Source organism: Sphaeramia orbicularis, chromosome 14 (genome assembly GCF_902148855.1).
Source record: "Sphaeramia orbicularis chromosome 14, fSphaOr1.1, whole genome shotgun sequence".
NCBI lineage: Eukaryota > Metazoa > Chordata > Actinopteri > Kurtiformes > Apogonidae > Sphaeramia > Sphaeramia orbicularis.
In genome coordinates this window covers 24,767,498-24,792,208 of record NC_043970.1, presented here as the reverse complement: position 1 = coordinate 24,792,208, position 24,711 = coordinate 24,767,498, and the positions used below count along the sequence as shown (strand labels likewise).

The following is a 24,711-nucleotide window of genomic DNA, read 5'->3' as shown; positions in this document are numbered from 1 at the left end:
CAGGGTCTGTTTAATTCGATTTTCCGTTGCCCCCAGTGGACAGAACAGTTAATTAAATAGACCCAGCTATTATTATACAGCACATAGGAACAATACTCTGGTCAACTAATGAGTGAATCTGCAGCACTGGCAAAGAAAACAAATTTGTATGGAACCTTTGTGGCACAAATTATTTTTGCCTCTTTAACAGTAAAGACTGGTCGACTTTTGTAATCATTTACAAACGTGCTATCTAAATATGGTTGTATATTTATTGTACTTTACATTCTGGTGGCCCTGCTCATGATACAGAAAAGAGTGTAAAAAGAGATGAAAGCTTTTCCATCATTTGGTTTTCTTGCTGAATATTACACATCTAATTCTTTAGTAAAAAAAAAAAAAAAAAGACTCGACAGATGATATGTGGAGCTCTGAGACTTTATCCCAATGCTTTCGAAGCCAATGTCAAGTGCAGTGGTCCTGTGAGTAAGTATTACAATGAACACCATGGTATTGGTTTGCAGCAACCTGCATTGTGGAGCTCAGTGCTGCCGTATAGTGTGTCTCCTTATCTCACAGGCTATCTGAAAGAGTCCATTACAGCCGGCAGCACTGAGCAGGCAACAGCACCTTCAGATGAGCTGTGCAACACCAGCAAGCTCTCAACCCACCAGACACCTTTCGAGTACCTGAGCAACAATGAGGTGCGTGTGTCTTTCTCAGCTCATTCAACTTTCTCTATAACACATCTACACTCCAACCCAGAAAAGGAAAAAAACTCTGAGAAAAGTGTGGCCTTGAGATGTAATGGCAGCTAACAAAGGCATCTCCACTGTAGGCCGGAGAGATAAAACAGGAGAGAGAAAGAGGATGGAGAGGAGGTAAATGCTTTCCGAGTGGATTCTGAAAGCTGCTATTCAGCTCTCGAGAGCTTTTTAGAGAAATATAACAACATCATTATTGAAGGTAAACTGGTAAAAGGTGACATTTTTAGAACTTAAGAGCAATTCAGTGAACAGAACAACTGCTATAAAAGTGACTACTTCTTCTGGTGGTAATTAACAAAACAGCAAATGTATATATAGTGTCAGTGTGGTGCCTACACCAGCAAAAAGTCAAAGAAACATCAAATATTCCTTTAGTGGTACACATTTGACCTTTGAGGCCTGCCCCGTAGGTACATCTTCTATGGATGGAAGATTCCTTCCCCTCTGTGACATTCTCTTTTCCTTGTACACATTTGGACTGGAAATCTTTTTTTTTTTTCCTGAATGTATACGCAAATATTTACCACTCCATTAATTCCCCCAAGTTATTTCCACAGCTCTTCATGTTATTAACCATGCTCTGATGTGTTTGAACCTGGTATCTGTGCAGATCTGGACTAGCATGGCTGATAGTGAGAGGCCTGCACAAACTGTGGCTAATGAGCTAGCCTCCTGATTTACCTCCATATACACTAGTGCAGTCCTGTGACGTCAGGTTACCTAGCAACCCCTCTTCTGAGTCGTCAGCAACATTTCAGTGGGATTTTCCCATACATGTGAAACACAGCTCTCTGACACAATACATCTCAACATACAAAAGTCACAGCAGGAAAATGAGTGTAAAAACTCTCTCACACAGCTAACGTTTTAAACTCCAGACACAAATACAAAGCATTCACTTTATCTCGACAGATGAAGTGGTTACACAAACATATAAGTCTCCAAATCACTCATAGATACCAGTGATGTGTGTGTTTGTGTTGAGAGCACACGCACATCAGCAAGGAGATGATAATGACAGGCCCGTTGCATATTATTTTTGGTGCAGAGCGGAGAAAGCAACATTTGACGTGTGGCCTGGAGGTGGGAGGAGGGGGAGGAGAAGTGGCGTCAGAGCCCACCTGTCAGCAGAGCTAAACAACACCATGGCAACGGCCTAATGCTGTGAAGAGATGAGTGACAGCCAGTGTGTCAGGCAACCACCAGACAGGAGAAAGGAGTCCCAGCAGTGTCCTGACTGACACAGCAGACTTCTACAGAGCACATCCCACTGCTCCAATTGTTTTCTTATGACTCTTGCTGACACAGCCACTTTGGTGCACCTGCCAGGGATAGCATTGCCTATCAGAGAACTGAGCCCAGAAAATGATATTTGCACAGGAAGGTCAATTCATTTTCTCTGTAGTTGTCAGAACAGACTCCCTGAATAACAACACAAAACCGTTTTTCTACTCCTTGAATCACATAAGCTACACTTTAATCCTAAACGTAAAGCAAATATTTTTGGAGTCTTAATCTAACAGATGCAAACTCAACTGGGAGGCAGTATGATATTTTTTAATGTAAATCTATTAAAAACAATGGTTGTGCTTTATCATTAACATCAGAAACATACCATGATAGAGTGGTTACAATTAAGTTTCAATCTAGTAGCAAGGGAAACTCATAGTATAACACTACTATACTGGAACACAAATTGAAGCACTGCCTGCCACAAATCTTGAGCTTCATGATGCAGAACTCTATCTGTTACACCTCTATTATACATGGTTGACAATTCCATACAATGGCCCGCTGACCCCTCCTTCATTACTGTCACCACCAGCGTAGGTTGACCCCCTCCACTGGGCCGGGGAGGGGAGGGGGAGGGGATAGACTGGCTTCAAAGTAAGGTTGTGCAAGATTAGTGCAACCTCATGCGCAGGCAGACCCTGGGCGTTCAGGCTTATGCTGTCATATCTCTCCTTCCTGAGCAGTAAACAGAAGCCCAACATATATTCATTTTCGGACGTGGGTGATAAACTGATATTTTTACATGTAATGAATGTTAGTAAAATAATGATAAGTAGAACTAAAATGTACACATATGCTTAGGGCTGGGTCATATATCATGTACTAGTAGGAACACGTCTCATATATTTCATTATGTTTCAAATCATACTTTTTAGGACAATATTTTTCATCATTTGGACAACATTGTGCATTCTTCAAAACAGTATGGATACAAGCACCATATGAGAGCAACACAAATAAACATGGAGGACGGTGAACATGGAAATGAATCATTTCAAACAATGACCAGCCAAGACAAAACAGAAAAGCTTGTACCTAAAGGAGAAGCTAATTCTGACAACGATATAGTTTGGGTATAAAAACTGTAACACAGACCAGAAAACCAGACTGTAAATATTATATCACAGACAGATTATAACAGAATATTCTTCACTGTTGCTCATAAAGTTGGAGTAAAATATCTTTACCTCTTTTCATGAAATGATAGTGACAATGAGATTTATTCTTGATGGATAAAATGTAACTGGGACTGAGTATGTAATCACTGCAGCTTACAGATGTGTATGAGTACAAATAAAAACAGAAATGTATCTGAAAACAAAACGATTCTTACTTCATGGACAACAGTGCATTCAAATTTCGACTGAGGCAATAAATTAAAGCTACTGACAATTTATTTTCTGCTTTTACTTAGAGTCTTTGCACAAATGTTCAATTAGGTTTGTAACAAAATATACAGTGAAACACAATAAAACTGTAACATTTAAGCTATTGTCAAATATATAATTCAAAATGTCTTAGAAAATAGACCATTTCATGTGGACATTTCATATAAACCACTTAGATAAAAATCTTTATGTTCTGGTCATCTCACACATTTACACCAAGATAACACCCTTAAGACTTTATAGCTCCAACCCCCCCCCCCCCCCTTTTCTCAACAGAAGTACAGCAGACCTCAAAATTACAGGATGTAATGCAACTCATCCTGAGTCAGTTTAAGAATAGATCAAGGCCTGCCTACACTGTTAAACCATCCTGATTTTTTACATGATGCAGTCCATTCTTATTGGCTGCACCATACTTGGGAGAAAAAAAAAAAAAAAAAAGGAAATGCAGACAGGGTCAGTGTTGCTACAATCACTAGAGTTGTGTTTCCTCTATACCCTCATGTGAGCCACATTCCCCATTGTCTTCTTCTAGGCCTCCGACACACACACACACACACACACACACACACACACACACACACACACACACACAGAGCGGTTGTCATGTCATAAGAAGCAGCCCATCGGATTGGCTTTGATTCTCCCCTCCCCTTTCCTCCCTGCTCTCCCCTCTTGCACAGGCTCTTTGCGCGTCATTTGATTTTCTTATTTAACAACCAACCCTGAAAATGCGTAGGAAGAAAGATGTCTAAATATAGATGCAGCCACAACAGCTCACACCACAAGCGCAGAGCAAACTCTCTCCAACACCATGAGAAGACAAAACAGAGTGACGCTTTGCTCTTTACTGATCATTACGTGGAACACTGATTAAAATAAAAGATGATCAGTTCCTGGCATGTAAAAGGTTTACAGCAATGATTAAACATCTAGACACATTTATCACAGCAGAGGTTATGTAAAACTAGAACACGAGCCTCACACCATCTATATGAGGTTTTCATCCTTCGCATTATCTGTGTGTATCTGTAGACTTTTTTTTACTTTGAAAAGAGACAGGCTACAGGAGTCAGGGATATATCAAGAGCTACAGTAAAAGTAACACAGAGGCAGCATGAGAGGCAGAAAAGAGACACAAGGCTAAGTGGGATTAACATGTGAAAAGTGAAGTACCAGTTAGCACTCCATTTGAGAGGCTAGTATCATTATCCTCTCACTGGCAAGGCAGAAAAAACACACAGTTCAAGTGGAATAATAAAGCACTCGCAATGAGAGTATAAAGTGAGTTCAAGCCTCTCTTGATTGCACTCCAGTGTAATATGGGAGCAATACCCCTTTGCACCATAACTGTGACAGCTACTGTGACCTCGTACTGTTTGCTCAAATTCGTCACATAAATTTCATCGGAGTAACACTTTAGCAATAATATCATTTATCATGCGAAGTTAAAACTGTTTATATTTACGCTGAGAGCTCTGGGTGCTTTTAAAAGACCAAACATCTCGACTGTGATATTAACAACAAAATCGTTCTACCACCGCGATCAACCCCTAAATCTGCTGACTTCAAATATTTACAGTGAAATCTCGAGGCCTCAAGCAAGAAGTGAAAGTGCACGGTGATGCCAACACAGGATTTCAACATGAAGTGCCAGTAAAGACAAAGGAAGTCAGACTGCTGATAAAGACAGCACCCGCTGCCCTGCAAACCCCACTATGGGATGAGGATTTTTTGCAAGTGAAATCATTTGCACGACATCCAGAGCACTTTGCAGTCTTGCAAATATGGGACATATGACATTTTGGTTTGGGAGGGACGACGCATCATTATAATCAGGGTTAACACATACTGTTTTGTCCTGAGGTGTGGTTTAAGTGGGTGACTGTTGTCTCAGTGTAAATACACACTGCTGCTCCTCCAAAATGAGAGAATTCAGAAAATAAATTCACCAAACACTTACTTCTGTTGTAAAAATAGAATTTTCAGTCACCAGATCCATTTAGGCAGACCATACTGAGTGGATATGCCCCAAGGAAGGCAGTAATTGATTATCAACTCATCACAAAAACGCTATTGAAATTGATAAAACTCTCTCTGGAATACTGGAAAACCATGTTAGACGAAATGATTCAACACTGGTGATGCACAAAGAAATTCAATAGCAGTTGGAAACCTGGAACACTCTCCAAAACCATCTGAAAATTACCGCACTTTTATCATTAGGACCATTTAAATCCTTAATCACTTCTTATTTTACCTCCAGCTGCTCCTGTTTTTAACTAGATGTCCTTGTTTTTAGTTCATCTTTGTCACTTTGCATATTACTTCTGATATGTGCACTGTATGTTTCAAATATTTTGTGTTTTAAATACATAATTCCATCTTATTTCACCTCCAGCTGCTCCTGTTTTTAAGCAGACATCTCTGTTTTTACTTTGTCTGTGTTACTTTTATTTTATGGTGTTTCTGATACGTCCACTGTATGTTTCAAATGTTTTGTTTTGTCTCTGCTATATTGTAAATGAGGTTGCATCCTCTATATATCTCTGAGTTTAAATAAAGGTTATGAATAAATGAATGAATGAGTTACCAGTGCAAGAAACTTTAGCTCTGAGCTCAAATGTTACCTTTGTCATGATGACTTTATCGATTAAATGTTCCCAGACAAGTTAAAATGCTCATGTTTTATCTGTAACTACACCTTGGGACACTCGAAATGCACATATGAGTTGAATTAAAGGCTGTCATAAACATATCTCCACACAACTGAATAAAACAGGCTCATCAGCCAAAGCCACGCAGTGCATCCAATGAAGAAGGTCCGAATTGTTTAGAACCTTAAATAGAAAAAGACATAGTGAATCCAACAAAGACAACCTTCAACTATTTCCACCCACTAGTTGAATCGGTGAATTTCAAGGATGTGACCTCACTGCATTTAGGCCATGGAACAGGAAAGAGACCTTGGAGCAGTCTTCAAGCAAAATGTGAGACTAGTAGTGCCTGCGTATTGTCATGAAGAACAATACCAACGCAGAAGGAATCTATAAGACAGCACAAAGCAGGAAGTACTCTGCCAGATCACTTCCTGCTCAACGTAGTGATGAGGTAGGCATTTCAGAGGATGAAGAACTCTTAAAGGAGGCGCTTGTGGACAGAACATGAACTTTACCTCCAAATTCTAACTAGACTATGATGCAATAGAGTGATTAAAGGTACATATATCCTTATATCTAGTAAAAAACAACCACTTTTTGGCAATTATATGAAAAACTACTTTGACCTAGATTGTAACTGGCATCTAAGTTAGTAATTCTACTGGATTTTTTCCCCCTCATACTGTCAATTTGAAAGTCTAAATAACATTAATGATATTAATAACACTTATTCAAGAAAACAACACGGAAACTGTCAGCTAGAAGGGGGAAAAAAACATAGGAACAACATAAAAGATTGCAAATTAGTAACTCAATAATGAATGTCCTCATGGGCCTTGTTTGACTGGTTCTTGACCAGATTGAAGGTCACTTAAAACCAGTTCAGCCTATTGTATTTGCATGCCACTCAGATTAAATGTGCAGAGCTTTCTGGAACATTAGTTTTCAGGGGCAACAGAGCAATTGTTCCTGGGGTGTTCAGTTTGACAGACATAAAGCGGACATGGATAATTGATAGCCTCTAGCCAATCAGGAATGAATATTCTTTTTATGTGAGGTATTAAGCCTAAATAAACCATGAGCTAAAGCATCTATTATGTCTTAAATGCCAAAGCTATATTATTCAAATACACAGACTCGACTCACTTTTTTTTTTTTTTTCTTAAAGCAGTTGTTTCAATCTTTTATATCCACACTAACCTCCTCTTTCCTTTTGTTTTCCTGTAAAGACAGTCGTGGCCTCATGGCATTGTTAGAGCATGAAGCTGGACTTTCCATGACATGATTCATTCAGTCAGCTAACAATGTTACAATCATGATAAACATCCTGTATTTTATAATATTAAAAGGTAAAATAGGTTCAAATATAGACCTATTCAAGTAGATTAAATTAATACATTTAGAGTAATAGTAAGTGATTAATAAAATACTATATATGTTTGTATGTCTCTGTATGTTTTGTGTGTATTTTTGTAGATTATATATGCATTTTTATTTTCTCTTTTCTTTTTTTAATCATCATACTATCACTGTGTTCTATGGTATCCTGTGACACGTTCTTATGTCTTGAACCCACTGTTGGTGATATTGTAATATTGTATCCCCTAAAATACCTCTGGTTGGACTTCATTTGTTAAAATAAAAATGAAAATGAAAATTTGGTTGCAAGAGTGATTAATAAAACACCCTTATGTGGACAGTGTTCATGTGATTGTGCTGTCTGTGTCCTATTTTTATTTTGTCAAGTTGCTGTGTGCATCACTGGCTGATGCTTGCATGTTATGAGGCACCCATGACTTGTGTATCATACATCCTAGTACTCTAGTAAGATATGCTGAGGCCCTATTAAAGCCATGCGCAAAAAAAAAAACAAAAAAAACAAAAACACAGTCAAGTCATCCCAACACGACTGAGCTGAATCTGCATCCAGATGCAGGGTAAAGAGCGCTTTTGGAGAGGAGATCCATGCCTCATGCTTTGGGGCTGGAAACTGATCACATGGAACACGACGTACGGTTGGTTTTGTATTCTCCAAACACAAAATCCCATGCAGAGGAGAGATAATACAAATAAAAGCAGTATCAGATTATTGAATGTGTGCCATTAGGCCAGGCTGGATTCAGCTACACGGCACAGTGCTGTGAACTATCCAGTGGGGGGGTTGAAAGAGAGAGAGAGAAAGAGAGAGAGAGGAGGAGGGGGGGGGGGTTCCTGACAAATATTTCCACCTAGAGAAAGAGGTCACACAAATAACAGGATCAAAGCATCACTCATTTATGAATCCTCTACTCTGATAATATAAAAAAGGAAGAATCAGATGTTATTTAGAGTCATTCCCTCGATGTAAAATGTGCTTAGTTCACTGACACCCAGTAATCGGGCGCTTCACAGCCAATATTCAGCCTTATTTGAGGCGGACATAGCGTTAGGGCTTCATGACTCCGCAATTTGCCTAGGCTGCTTTTCATGACAGGACCAAGCAGTGGTATGATCTAAAATCCTCATTACCTCTAAAGTGCGTATTTCCTGCTGTGTGAGGTCGTTGGACGCGGCGCATTTGGTCCGTAGCCCCTGTAAACTGGAGATGGAGATATCAATCATATTCTGGATGAGTTCGCATTGATGTAGTGCGGCCATCGCTGCGCCACCGCCGCTCTCCCTCTCCGGCTGCTCATCACTCTCGACCATCTTCCCACCTTTAGCAGACACACTATCCATTCCTCAGCATTGGGCACGGATGGAAGGGGCTGGAGTCAAGCTGTTAAGCTAAAATAAAACATATGCAGCGGTCCGGCGTCGCAGCGACCTAGTGTGGAAGTTAGCTGACAGCAAAACGTCCCCAGCTCCCGATGTCAGAAAAAAAAGACCAGACAAAAAAAAAAAAAAAGAAAAAGTCTGGATGCAAAGTAAGTCTATTTTATCAAAACAAGGTACTCGAAGGCAGCCCGGGGTCGTAAAGCGGTCCAAAGTCCACCAATACTCGACATATATTTCGGTCCGGGGGCTACCGACGAGAGGCTGCTGTGTTCCACCAGCTCTGGCAGAGGCTTTCACCGTCTGTCAGCTGTTGGGAACATCATGGGGCGCGCTGCATTCTGGGAAATGGAGTCATACTGCTTGCAAAAGCCTGCGCTCTTCCACGACATATCCTTTCAACACTCCCACTCCACGCATGCACGCACATCCTTATTTCTGTATTATATATCGTCGGCTTTATAATGAAACCTGCTAAGTGACATTTTTGGTTGGGAATAAAAACCTGTTATCTCCCCTATTATAAATTCAAATTTCAGTCTCCTGTGAAAGTTGTTTACATTCCATTATAAGTACCAACATTAAAGGAACTGGTATTTTTTTTGTCATATTTCACAGTTTCCTGTTATATAAACAGTCTTTTCTTTCTTCTGTAAAATTTGCCAAAAGTCACATAGCAGATTTTATCAGGAAGCCGACGATATCAGTGTTTTTCAACCTTGGGATCGCCTGAAATTTTTAGTAATTGATAAAAAACAAAACAAACAAACAAACAAACAATAAATAAATAAATAAAAAGTCAGGAAGCCGACGATATCAGTGTTTTTCAACCTTAGGGTCGCCTGAAATTTCTTGTAATTGATTAAAAAAAACAAAAAACAAAACAAAACGAAAAAACAAACAAACAAACAAAAAACAAAACAAAACAAAACAAAAAAAATCAGGAAGCCGATTATATCAGTGTTTTTCAACCTTGGGGTCGAGACCCCATGAGGGGTTGCCTGGAAATCAAATGGGGTCGCCTGAAATGTCTAGTAATTGCTAAAGATAATAATAATAATAATAATAATAATAATAATAATAATAATAATAATAATAAATATATGGTGAGTTGAGAGAGACAATCACAATCCATAAAAGACATGACAAACTGTGAAGCTGAAACTGAAGCACTGTGGTTCTGTTTATCTTTCAAATGTTCATTGTGGTCAGTTTCAGATGCTGCAGCTCTTTCATAATTCATAGTTTGAGTTCTTGTTTGTTCAGTATTAATTGTCAGCCTTGTAAATCCAAACTGGACTGACTGTGCATATCCTGACCAAGGAAAATAAAATTGTCACTTTGTGCAGTAATTTACACCTGGCTTTTCTGCCTCCGTCCATGATAATATACATTATATAGACTAAATGTCATCTAAAATTAACATTTATTTGCAACATAGTATAGTAAACTATTACATGATCAAAAACAAATCAATTTTAGAAAAAAATAATGTCTCCGTTCTGAGTGTCTGGGGTTGGCAGAAATTTGTGATGTGAAAATGGGGTCACGAGACAAAAAAGGTTGGGAACCACTGTTATATACAGTATATTTACATTATTTTCATGGATACACACCCTAACCTTAAAATGAAAAATTATCATTGGGTCCTGCAACTTCATTTATGGATTAATATTGTGCTTTTAATAGATTTTATGATTTCAAGATTGATGAAAAAGGTGCAAGTCATGCCTATTTTAATAATATATATTTTTAATGATATCAGTTTTAGATTTGTTTTCTTTTACATTGCTACACAAATAAATAATGGTAATATTTTTTTTTTTGCAAAGAAGTATATAGGAGCTCTGGCATCTGGACCAAACCATACAGTGGAGGGAAAAAAAATAAAAAATTTGGACCCCATGTAAAGAATCACTTCAGGCCCTTTCACTTTAATACCACAAACCATGCAAACTCTAAAAATATGTCACTATGCAGTTATGGATTGTGCTTATAATAGATTTTATGATTTCAAGATTGATGAGAAAGGTGCAAGTCATCGTCTGTTTTAATAACATATATTTTTAATGATAACGGTATTAGATTTTTTTTGTTTTACATTGATACACAAATAAATAATTGTATTATTTTTGGGATTAAAAGTATATTTACTAGAATCACCTAGGAGTGCTGGCATCTGGACCAAACCATACAGTGGTGGAAAAAAAAAAAAAAAAAATTGGAATCCCATGTAAAAAATCACTTCAGGCCCTTTTACTTTAACACCACAAACCATGCAAACTCTAAAAATATGACACTATGCAGGTATGGATCAATATTGTGCTTTTAATAGATTTTATGATTTCAAGATTGATGAGAAAGGTGCAAGTCATCGTCTATTTTAATAATATATATTTTAATGACAACAGTGTTAGATTTTTTTCTTTTCCATTTATACACAAATAACTTAATTGTATTGTTTTTGAGATGGAAGTATATTTACTAGAATCAACTAGGAGTTCTGGCATCTGGACCAAACCATATAGAGGTGGGGAAAAAATCAGACCCCATGTAAAAAAAATTTGGGGCTCTGTGAAAAAAAATCCCTTCAGGCCCCATCACTTTAATACCACAAACCATGCAAACTCTAAAAATATAACACTATGCAGGTATGGATCAATATTGTGCTTTTAATAGATTTTATGATTTCAAGATTGATGAGAAAGGAGCAAGTCATTGTCTGTTTTAATAATATATATTTTTAATGATAGCAATATTAGATTTTTTTCTTTACATTGATAAATGTAAATAAATAATTGTGTTATTTTTTGGATGGAAGTATATTGGAGCTCTGGCATCTGGACCAAACCAGACAGTGGTGGAAAAAAAAAAAAAGGACCTCATGTAAAATATTTTGGGGCCCTGTGAAAAAAATATAACATCAGGCCCTATCAATTTAATACCTCAAACCATGCAAACCCTAAAAATAACACAATGCAGGTATGGATCAATATTGTGCTTACAGTAGATTTTATGATTTTGACATTGATGAGAAAAGTGCAAGTTTTTATATTTTTATTTTAGTTTTTAATGATAACAGTATTGGATTTTTTTTTAACATTGATATACAAATAATACATAAACAAAATATAGTATTATTTATTGGGTGGAAGTATATTTATTAGAATCAGCGATAGGAGCTCTGGCACTTGAACCAAACCATGCAGTGGTGTAAAAAAAAATCTTTGGGCCCTGTGAAAGAAAAGATACCACTTAAACACCACAAACCATGCAAACCCTAAAAATATGACACTGTACAGGCATGGATCAATATTGTGCTTACAATAGATTTTATGATTTCGAGATTGATTAGAAAAGTTCAAGTCATCTTTTACATTTTAATAATATTTTGTAATAGCACTATTTTATTTTTTACATTGATATACAAACACACAAAAAATATAGTTTTATACAGTATATATATAATACTTTTTGGATGGAAGTGTATTTATTAGAACCAGCCAGGGGATCTGGTACCTAGGCCAAACCATACAGTGGTGGAAAAAGGTTTCTGGATACCTGATGCATTTGTGATTATCCCATAAAGACCCAGTGCTACTTTCATGGCAGTTCCAAATGAATTTTTCTCTGAAGCGATTTATTACCATTTAATGTAATATTATTCTCTGTATTTTGCAGTTCTAAGTGAAAAACATGTATTTTCCTATATTTAATTCAGTTGATCACGTAGATGTTCATTAAAGCTCAGATTAAAGTTAGGCGTTATTATATCAAAAACAAAAAAAACTGAAGCAAAAGTGACTTTTTGTGCAAATTATATCAATAACTGAACTTAAATTAAGTGTCTCCATAAATAACCAAACGTAAAACAAGTGTTTCCATCCACTGTGATTTCTCAAACTCCATGGTTTTTTTTTCTGGTGAATCAACATTCCAATAGATGACAATATTTCCACGTTCACTACGGAGCCTCTGAACGTCCAAATGGGTCATATCTGATGACCATGAAAAGATGACAACCTGTATTTTACACCAATTATTTACATGTATTTAAAAGACTAGTGGATCACCAGTTATTTAACATTTTATATCAGTAAATGATTTTGGTCGCCAGTGGATGTTTGGGTCTTTATGGGTTAAGAATCACTCTTAAGTTATTGGACTCTGCCAAGTATTGTTCTATTCTCCAAACCCACATGTTCCCTTCTGCACATACACTGTTCTGTGGAGATCAAAACTGGATGTTTCAACAAGATAATGAAACATCCAGAGTATGACATGTTGAAACTGTCAAGAATTTAGTTTTATTATTTTTTTCATGTTAACAATGAATAAAACATTCATTTGGTTTTGTTTGTGTCTGTCTGAGGCAGCCGCACCTTTTGAAACACAAAAAAGATTTTACTGCAAATATTTCATAATAATATTTGAGGTTATATATATATAAAAAAAAGAACAAAAAAACCCTACTTTTTATTCTTTTTTGCCAAAAACAAAACAAAACTAATGCAAAGAACATATATCTTTATTAGTGCCTTGTGAAACACTTTCATGGTGATAGGTTAATCATTTTCATACTATTTTCTTGGGCCCTGTTAGTCATGGGCCTTTGGAAACATCATCACTTTTCACCCCTGCCTACAAGCCTAAACCTGCATCCCTAAAGTTAATGATTTACACTATGGACTGGAAGTGATCACCCCACACACTGTGATAAAAAGAGGTTTTGCATGTTATGATATTAAACAGAAGCAGTTAATTTAAATTATCACAGGAAAATTACCAGCAGTTTCTAAAAACACAAGTGGAACTGGTTAAATGAAACATGGCTGTGTTGTATTAAAGTGGTCAGGGGCCTACTACATTACACATGCCGGTAAAGCTTAATAGGCCTGAGCCATAATTTATATTATTAGATGCATATGTGCACTTACTGCAAAACAGACCCATATGCATAAAACTACTATGACTTATGGTTATATGTCCACATGCCTGCAGAAAAATAGAAAAACACCTGCACCATCATCAAATAAGTAGAATAATAGTGAGCATATTCCAGCTTTGATCAGAGAGAAAGATAAGTAACATATAATGCCTCTTAATACAATTTTATCTCTATGTGTTTAACAGGAGAACTTGCCTGTGACATTTCTAATTCAGGCATCTCTTTCTTCTGCTCTGCTCTGGCTCAGAACAATTGTACAGTAGTGCACAGATGTAGGCCATGGGAATGCAAGAGCAGCTTTTTTGCTGCTAGTTTAATAACCACCTTTCACCTCCGTTGTAATGACACACACTGACGGTTCCCACTCTGTATGGAGCAAAGAGTCTGCAGGATTAGTGATAGCATACAACATGCATGTACTACCACTGCAACTATTCTGTCCTCCAATAAAGGCCCTGTCATTTCTGTGCAGCCTCTTTCCATTCCACCAGTCACAGTGAACATATTTGACATTCTTCTTAACCCATAAAGACCCAGTACAACTATTAAGGCAGCTCCTACATGAATTTTTCTCTCTTTTTAACCTTTAAGTGTTTTATCACCATTTATTATGATATTATCCTATGTATTTTGCATTTTTCAGGATAAACGAGTGGTGCCAACCCCCCCCCCCCCCCCCCCCCGCACGTATTGTAGCTTATTTTGGCATAGATCCAGCTGATGTCATCATGTCTATGCATGTTCTGATGTCAGCATATCAACTGCCTCTATATATGAAGTAAATTGAAAAAAAAAAAAAAAAAAAAGTTTTTATAGACATTTGAAATTTTGCCCATTATAAGTAAATGGGAAGAAAAAAAGGTTTTAAAAAATTCATAAAAAATTTTAACTTTCACCTACTTTTACCAAAATGTAAATACTTCTATTCCAGGTCACTGGCAATCTGTAAAGCTAATTTGGTATGAATTCAACCAACAGTTTTACTGCCAGAATGTTAACAAACAAAGATTTGATTTGATTTGATTTATTTATTTCGAACATGCAAAAAAAAAAACCCAAAAAACAAAAAACAAAAAAACCCAAAACAAAATAAAAATAAAACATTTAAATGAACAGAATCTATCTCCAAGCACATACAAGTCTGAATTTTGCATGGTCGAAAAGGAGAAGGAAGAAGTATGAACTTATTTAATCCTACCCCTCAGTGCTTTTACACCTTTATTGCTAACTTGATACAAGAGTCAAACAATAATATTTTCCTAATTTTAACATCAAACCACGACAAATAGATAATGCAGTAACTGAATTACACCCAACAATATGATCATGGCAGTCCAGTCAAACAAGCAGACTCAACAATTCAACCAATTTTCTTCAATAATTACAGCATATTTATCAGTACAACGTCATCCATAAACAAACAGTCCTTATTGTCATTATTTAATACTGTACCGCTCAAGAATAATTTTTTTATATCTTTTTTTAAACTGAATTATGTTAGATATTTGTTTTATCTCCACACACAATTTGTAACAAACAAACCAAACAAACAAACCAACCAAACCAAAAACAATATCCCTTGCCTCCCCCTTGGGGGATGGGGTAATAATATATTTTCCCCTATATTCAATTAACCCATAAAGACCCAGTGGCTACCTTTGTGTCAGTTCTCAAATGAATTTTTCTCTCTATTTAACCTTTCTTCAGCAATTTATCACCATGTATCACCATAAATTACCCCCAGTATTTTTTATATTTCACTGTAAATCACGTATTTCCTCTGTTTAATTTCCTTTATTTAATTTAGATGTTCATGTAAACTCAGCAAATTCAAAGGTCATTATATCAAAACAGAGAAAACTGAAGTAAAAGAGACTTTTTTTCAGTAAATCTATCATTAACTGAATGTAAAATAAGTGTCTCTAATCACTGTCATTGATCCAACTCCATGGGTTTTACTGGTGAATTAATGTTGTAGAAGATGACGGCTTTTCCACAGTAACTACTCAGCCTCTGAACGCCCAAATGGGTCATATCTAATGAACATGAAAAGATGACAAACTGCATTTTACACCAATTATTTACTTGATAAGATTAAGGGATCAACAGTTATTAAACAGTTTATGTCAGTAGATGGTTTTGGTTGACAGTGGATGTTTGGGTTTGATGGGTTAACTGATCATGTGGATCAAAGGTGTCAAACATGCAGCCCGGGGGCCAAATCCAGCCAGCCGAAGGGTCCAGTTCGGCCCTTGGGGTGAATTTATGAAATGCAAAAATTACACTGAAGATATTAACAATCATTTTAGTTCAGGTTCCACATTCAGAACAATTCAATCTCAGGTAGGTCATAATAACGTATAAATACTCATAACTCCAAATTTTTCTCTTTGTAAATGTAAATGTTTTCATGTATTTTACACAAAAACAAAGTATAATATTGCAAAAAATATCTGAATAACTTGAACAAATATGAACAACTTGAAATGTCTTGAGAGAACTACGTGCAATTTTAATAATATTCCACCTGTTACTAAATGTTTTGTGTATTTGTAGATCCACTGTGATCTGTAAGTTATAATGTACATGTGGCAATAATAAACTGAAGCATAATAGTGTTAAAATTACACATATTTTCCATTTGTTCATATTATTCACATTATTTGAGAGGATAGTTTGTGGATGCAAACATCTTCATCATGTAATTTGATTAGCTGATCTCTCCTCCTCTCCCAGCCCCTCACTAATGACAGTTACACCCCTCACTCACACCAGCTCACCTTTGAGGAACAATCTCTCTACTGGTCACCATCCTATTCCTGTTATTTTTGGTTCACGTATGGGGTTTCACACTGCTAAAAGGCATCGTAATATCACCAATCTCCGCCCATTAATATACACCGCAGTCATTGGTGCGTCCTTCTCTATAGGGTTATGGAATTGCCAATCTGCAGTGAACAAAGCAGATTTTATTGCTGCCTATGCCAACCATCACACACTGGACATCCTGGCTCTCACTGAAACCTGGATTACGCCTGAAAACAATGCAACCCCAGCCGCACTTTCTATCAGCCACACATTCTCTCATACCTCTCGTCCATCTGGACGAGGAGGTGGTGTGGGTCTGTTAATTTCCAACAAATGGAAACACAATCAACTCCTACCTTCAGTCAAATACAACTCCTTTGAATACCATGCCATCCTAGTGACAGCACCAGTCAAACTTTACATAATTGTCATTTATCGTCCACCAGGGCAACTGGGTGATTTTCCTGATGAGCTTGACACTCTGCTTTCCTCCATCCCAGAGCATGACTGCCCCATGCTAGTCCTCGGTGACATGAACATCCACTTAGACAATCCCAGCTTCTCAGATTTCATGTCACTAATACTCTCTTTTGAGCTACAGCGGGTTTGCAGTCCTCCAACCCACAAAGCTGGTAAAGAGCTCGATCTCATTTTCACCCGAAACTGCATCACAGATGCCCTCACAGTCACACCTTTACACCTGTCTGACCACTAATTCATTCAGTTCAGTGTGTCTCTCCCTGAAAAACACTCTGCTCCCTCCCCCATGGTCTCTTTCCGCCGCAACCTCCGCAATTTGTCCCCCACCCACTTCTCCACTGTCGTAGCCTCCGCTCTCCCTCCCCCCAGCACTTTTTCCTCCTTAGAGGTTAACGATGCCACTGAGTCTCTGTGCTTTATGCTTAGCTCCTGTCTGGATAATCTGTGCCCTCTATCTACTAGACCCGCTCGATCCTCCCAGTCCCACCCATGGCTCAATGATAACCTCCGGTCGCTGCGTACCAACCTCAGAGCCGCAGAGAGAAAATGGCACAAAACAAAAAGCTCTTCTGACCTGATCACATTCCAGTCACTATTGGTATCCTTCTCATCCAGTGTCACTGCTGCGAAGAAGGCTTACTATAATAACAAAATTCATTCTGCCACCGACACCAAGAAACTATTCTCAACCTTTAAAACACTACTCAACCTTCCACCTCCACCGCCCACTACTAATCTGACAGCAGACAATTTTGCTTCATTTTTCACAAATAAAGTGTCTACTATCAGCAGTCAGTTCACTGATCCACCCATAGACTGCACGCCTCCTTCTTCAACATCATCATCATCACACACTGCTTCCTCTCCCCTGACTATGGCTACTACTAACTCAACTGATAAAAGCCCAACTGCGTCATTCCCCTCATTTACTCCCCTCACAGAGAACGAGGTGTCTAAACTCCTTTCCTCTAGCCGTCCTACAACATGCCTGTTGGACCCTATTCCATCCAACCTCTTACAGTCTGTTGCCCCTACTATCACAGCACCAATCACACATGTGATTAATGCTTCACTGACTTCAGGAACATTTCCTACAGTATTTAAACAAGCGCAGGTAACACCACTACTCAAAAAACCTTCCCTCACCCCCACTCAAGTGGAGAATTATCGACCAGTCTCACTCCTCCCATACCTTTCTAAGATCATCGAAAGGGCTGTTTTCAAACAGGTCACAGAATTCCTCTCCCAAAATAACCTCCTGGACATCAACCAATCTGGCTTCAAAATCGGCCACTCCACTGAAACAGCTCTGTTGTCTGTGACAGAAGCCTTGAAAGAGGCTAGAGCAGCAGCCAAGTCTTCAGTACTCATTCTACTGGACTTATCAGCAGCATTTGACACTGTCAATCATGATATCCTGTTATCCATACTCTGGAACATGGGCATCACAGGCCACGCACACTCCTGGTTTCAATCTTACCTTACTGGTCGGTCCTTCAGTGTGTCCTGGCTAGGGCACACATCAGCAGTTCACCGCCTCACCACGGGGGTCCCCCAAGGCTCTGTGTTGGGCCCCCTCCTTTTTGCCATATACACCACCTCACTCGGTCAGATCATCCACTCACACGGCTTCTCATATCATTGCTATGCTGATGATACCCAGCTCTATCTGTCATTCCCACCTGATGACTCCACAGTCTCAGTGCGGATCTCAGATTGTCTCTCTGACATATCTGCATGGATGAAAGCCCATCACCTTCAGCTGAACCTGTCCAAAACTGAACTGCTGGTCTTCCCAGCTAAGCCAACCATACAGCTGGACATCTCCATCACTATTGACTCCATACCTCTGGCTCCTACCAGTGTAGTACGTAACTTGGGAGTCATGATTGATAATCAGTTGACCTTCACGGATCACGTTGCCTCTGTCACCCGATCATGCCGTTTCACTCTGTTCAACCTAAGAAAGATCAGGCCATACCTAACCGAACAGGCCACCCAGCTCCTGGTGCAGACTATGGTTATCTCCCGTCTTGACTACTGCAATGCTCTTCTAACGGGCCTCCCAGCTTGTGTTGTCAAACCACTACAGATGGTCCAGAATGCAGCAGCGCGTCTGGTCTTCAATCAGCCTAAAAGGGCACATGTCACCCCCTTACTCATTGAGTTACACTGGCTACCCATAGCTGCCCGCATCAAATTCAAATCTTTAATCCTAGCCTACAAAATTCTCCGTGGGTCTGCTCCTGTCTACTTAGGTGCACTAATAAAAGCTTATGTCGCCCCACGACCACTCCGCTCGTCTGGGGAACGTAGTCTGGTGGTCCCCAGACCTTGTACAAGACAATCCAGGCTCTTTTCATGGGTCGTTCCACGTTGGTGGAACGCTCTACCAAGTGCTACAAGAACAGAGTCATCCCTGCCTATCTTCAAGAAGCTCCTGAAGACCCAGCTCTTCCGAGAGCACCTCCTGTCCTAGCACTTTCAAACATTCCATTTTAAATATTCTAATAAGGTTTTTCCCTGGACAACCACAGATTCTTTCACGATTATCTCTGGACCTGCTGCGGTGGTCCGGCCTCTTCCCTGCCCTCATCATCACCACTCACTTATCCTCAACCGCCTCCATGTGTCTCCCCCTACTCCCCCCTTCTCCCCCTCTCCCCCAGTCCCTATCTCTATCGCTCTCTCTTTTTCCCCTTCTCTACTCTCTCTCTTTAACCCCAACTGGTCAAGGCAGACGGCTATCCTCCAGGAGTCTGGGTCTGCTCGAGGTTTCTGCCTGTTAAAGGGAAGTTTTTCCTCGCCACTGTCACCAGTCACAAGTGTTTGCTCCTGGAGGATTCTGTTGGGTTTCTGTAGAATTGACTTAGAGTCTGGTTTTGACCAACTCTATATATAAAATGTCAAGAGATAACTTTCTTGTGATCTGGCGCTATATAAATAAAATTTGATTGATTGAGTGATTTAATTGGTTTTCCCCTGTAAGTCGCTTTGGAAAAAAGCGTCTGCCAAATGCGTAAACATAAACATAAACATAAACATGTAATTTTACTTTTTTCACTGTAAAATATAGAGAAAAGTTTGGAGTTGACATTATTTATATATTATTATGTTATTATTTTACTGGTTCAGCCCACTACAGATCAAATTTAGCTGAATGTGGCCCTTGAACTAAAATGAGTTTGACACCCCTGATGTAGATGTTCATAAAAACTCAGAGTAGATTCTAAGGTTATTATATAAAAACAGAGAAAACTGAAGAAAAAGTGAGTTTTTCATCAAAACCTATCATTAACTGAACATAAAACAAGCCTCAAAAAACATTGTTATTGCTCCAACTCCATGGGCTTTACTGTTGAATCAATGTTGTAGAAGATGATGGTGTTTCCATGGTAACTACGGAGCCTCTGAACATCCAAATGGGTCAAATCTGATGACCATGAAAAGATGACAAACTGCATTTTACACCAATTTACATGGATTGGATCAACAGGTGTTAAATATTAGTGATGAGTCGATGCTTTGTGGGTCTTCATGGGTTAATTCTAGTTATGTTGTCCTACATGTTGTCTCCACTCAGACTCTGCTTTTTCACCATGTTGCAAAGTTTGGATCAGAATGAAAGCTGTACTTTTGAGCACTGCATAAACTTGTTAGTTAATTTTTCACAGTGCAACACTTTCATTGCCTCATTTCCATCTCCGTACTCAAGGCAATAAGAGAGCATGGATGAAAATGAAGAAATAGCAGCACAACACAGTGACACTGCAACTTCTAGAAGTTTGTTTGTCCCAGTTTCTTATTATTTTTAAGGGGGTGAAGGTGGATGCATGTTTCCACTACCATTAAGCAACAGTAGACGTGGCTCTCTGGTGCAATGAGGGTGCGATGTTCCTTCCTTTAATATACCCTGATTATACAATGGAACGTGAGTCACTTTTCATGAAGCCTTGTGTTCCTCCCCTCCATCTGTTCTCAGTCTCTCCTCCTCTTTCAGTTACAGAGCAGAATATACACAGCAGAATCTACCGTCATCATCCGGCGTTTGGACGTACGCCAGTAGAAATAGGAGCTTTGCATTGTAACATATAGGTATTAGATCAAGCAGAAGTGAAAACCCACATAAGGGAATTAAAAACCTCATAAGTATTTTTGGTTTACCGCTGACTCCAACTCCAGTCTTTTGGAAATGGTGATGTATACATTCATACTAAAATTCTACTGTGATTTATACAATATTGTAAACTAAACTTACACTTACACAAACTATACAATGAAATAGACACAGAGTCTTTTTGTTGGTCCAGTACTTAGTGTAAAATCGCTCCTGCTATATTAACAGCACAGATTTGAGGGTGACATGCCAGCAGAACACCATGCCAATTTCAGCTCTTCTTTGCCTCCAAAATCAAGTTACTGTCTGTGAGCGTACTGGCAATGTTGGAACCAGCGTAGAAGAAGCTTTTACAGAAATATTTAATTTCAGAAAGTGGCCTACATGTTCACTTTTTACAGCACGTACCCAGCAATCTAATTTGCTGATGATCATACTTCTAAAATGTATATATCAGTATTATAGTAAATAACATGACTGGTGGATCAGTGGGATTTTATTTTTTTGTGTGTCAGCTGTGTAAAAGGAAGAATGAAACTAATGTATGAGTAAAGATACACAGATAGATTATGGAAAATGTACAGGTAAAATCTCCTTTCATCAGGACATCTACATTCTGGAGAAATTGACATTTTGTTTTTAGGGTCAAAGGGAATCTTTTTTCACAACTTGGTCAAAATGGACAAACTATGTAAAATCTGTAATTGATGTGAAATGAATGTATTGGTTATGTGAAAACATTTATATGATCTATATTTTTGTTTAGGTTAATGTAAACATACACTCCTTAGTGCAGTGGTTTCCAACCTTTTTTGGCTTGTGACCCCATTTTAACATCACAAATTTCTGGCGACCCTAGACATTCAAAACGGAGACTTTTTTTTTTTTTTTTTTGCTAAAATTAATTTGTTTTGATCATGTAATAGTTTGCTACACTATGTTGCAAATAAACGCTCATTTTAGATGACATTTAGGCTTTTAAATTTTATTTTCCTTGGTCAGGATATGTACAGTCAGTCCAGCTTGGATTTACAAGGCTGACAATTAATACTGAAAAAACAATAACTCAAACTGTGAATGATGAAAGAGCTGCAGCATCTGAAACCGACCGCGATGAACATTTGAAAAATAAACAGAATCACAGTGCTTCAGTTTCAGCTTCAGTGTTTGTCTCACCATATATATTTTTATTAGTAAGTTTTTTTTTTTTTTTTATCAATTAGAAATTTCAGGTGACCCCATTTGAATTCCAGGTGACCCCACGTGGGGTCCCGACCCCAAGGTTGAAAAACACTGCTTTAGTGTGTTTTATCTTGTTGATGAAGTAGCGGAGTAAGCCCTCTCCTCCCAGACTGATCTCGTGTTGGTTCAGTGCCTGTGGGAGGCTGATAACAGCGTCAATATACACGCGGAAAGCTTATAATGTCGTACAGATAACACGCCAGTTTACCATCAAAAGTGGTGTGTATATTGACGCAAAGTCATGGTATCGCATTGCTCCTCCCGCCCACTTTTCTTTCTTTCTTTTTTTTAAAAAATGTATTCTATATTTGACTAAAAATCTTGGATTAGCATCTTTGTTCAAATTTGATGTGTGGATATTGTACTGAATTGTACCTGAAAAGGAAGTTTTGTATGACATGCTTTTCCAAATAAACAAAGAATGGAACAAAAAAAATCTCCTAAAAGTACAAACAACTATCAAATTCTGTACAATAGCCAGATATTTCAACCATGCACATATTATTTACACTATATGCAATACTTGGCACATTATTTACCCTTTCATGCTTACTGGTCACTCCAGTGGACAGTTAGTCTCCAGCTGTTCTCTTGTATATTCATGGATTTTGTAGTTTTAGTTCCATAACAGCCAACACAGTGGACACTTATGCATCAACCCATACACTGCAATTCACACCATTACTGTAACTCTGCTGTTCTTGATAAACCTGATCTGGAGTAATATGTTTTAGTGTAAATCAATTGCTATTTGTTAGACAAAAAGTTTTTTTTTTTTTTTTTGCATATTATCTCTATGACATGAGTTATAACTAGCATTGGAATATGTTAAAATGTCAGAAGACATCAGATTAGCAACCTTAAAATGTTTTTATTTCATTGTTTTCATCACACTTTCTGATACTGGGTTTTAAACACGTTTCTTTACTTCAAAAATTAAATGCATGGACATTTTCGTAATTCCATGAGTAAAAAAAATTCGATCGCAATTTTTTTTTCGTGCCTGAGGAGGAATAAAAACACTCAATAAAAAAATCTTGACTAAGGTTCTCATAATTTATGTATGAAAGGGTTAAGCCTGAATTTCTGCGTAGACCAGCTATCTCTCATTATCTAAGACAAAATAAACACATGTTATTCTGTACACACCACAACTATCATTATCACAGACACATTCAGCGATACACACATCAGCACATCCTAACGTTATGTCATATATTTTTCCATGACCTCTGTTATGTAGAATGAAGCATACTTCTGGGCCTCACCTTTTGCTTCTGCTGCCATTCCTCGTCTCTCCTTTTGCTGCAGCTCTGTCGTCATGAGCTCATATTCCTTTAAAATGTCATTTTCATCTCGATTATTAAGAGTTCAATAATATCTGGCATACAAAAAATACTTGAAGCATGTGAAGAATATGTAAGACCACGGCTCAATTAGGCACTTCTCTGTTTGTACACACAGTTCAGTGAGCTGAGGAGAGCATGATCCTTTTGCTGTCAGACGGTCTCTTAAGCTCTTAAAACTGTTGTACTATTGGACAGCCAAGATGCCACACATGGCATGGAGCTCACGGCCTCCAGATTAAATTAGATTGTGGACAATCTGATTGTGTCTTCTTTGGTGACAGGGATTTTCCTTGAACTAGCCCTTCAGGTCTGGTGAAGTAAAACCCTGATGGACACGTTTCTGGTTTGAGATCTGAACATTAATAAGAGAAGAATTTATATTAAGTATCAATATGTATTACTCAATATAAACAGTGATTTAACCACATTAATGCATCTACAGCAATGTTAGATATTAGTGTCTGATTGTTCTGGCTCCCTTTTTTGTAAATCATTGAGCATATGTAGTTTAATACTCTGTAAGGCCCCTAAAACATTAAGTATAGAAACCACCCACTGCCTTTTTTTTTTTTTTTTTTTTTTTTTTAATGTGATATAGTTGCATGAAAACAGGAAGTCTCAGATCAGGCTCTTATTGAACTCCAGTTGAACTTTCCATCTTACTGAATGACAAGTAGTTTTTTCCTCATTTTATCATGTAGGGACACTTTTAATGTTTTAACTTGATACAAAAATAGATGGAAAACTGATGGAGGCAGAATACTGTAGAGGCACACAAGTAAAAAGTACTGCATTGGCCTCAGTCTGCCTTAACCCTTTCATGCACCAATTATGAGAACCTTAATCAAAATTTTTTTCCTGAGTGTTTTTATTCCTCTTTAGGCATGAAAAAAACAATGCGATTGAAAATTTTCTTCTGGAAAAAA

At 38.0% G+C, this 24,711-nt stretch overlaps 1 protein-coding gene across 6 annotated transcripts in view; it reads right to left on the bottom strand.

The window, feature by feature from the left end:
- Positions 1-24,087, bottom strand: part of ksr1a (kinase suppressor of ras 1a) — a 69,914-nt gene extending 45,827 nt beyond the window's left edge. For 2 of the 6 annotated variants that reach the window (XM_030153687.1, XM_030153686.1), the window contains exon 1: positions 8,596-8,805. In XM_030153687.1, coding sequence (XP_030009547.1) covers positions 8,596-8,805 — 210 coding nt within the window. Of the gene's footprint in view, positions 1-8,595; positions 9,146-23,704 lie in introns of those variants that run through there. The other 4 variants (XM_030153688.1, XM_030153690.1, XM_030153689.1 and 1 more) reach the window with 4 other exon arrangements.
- Positions 24,088-24,711: the final 624 nt, after the last annotated feature.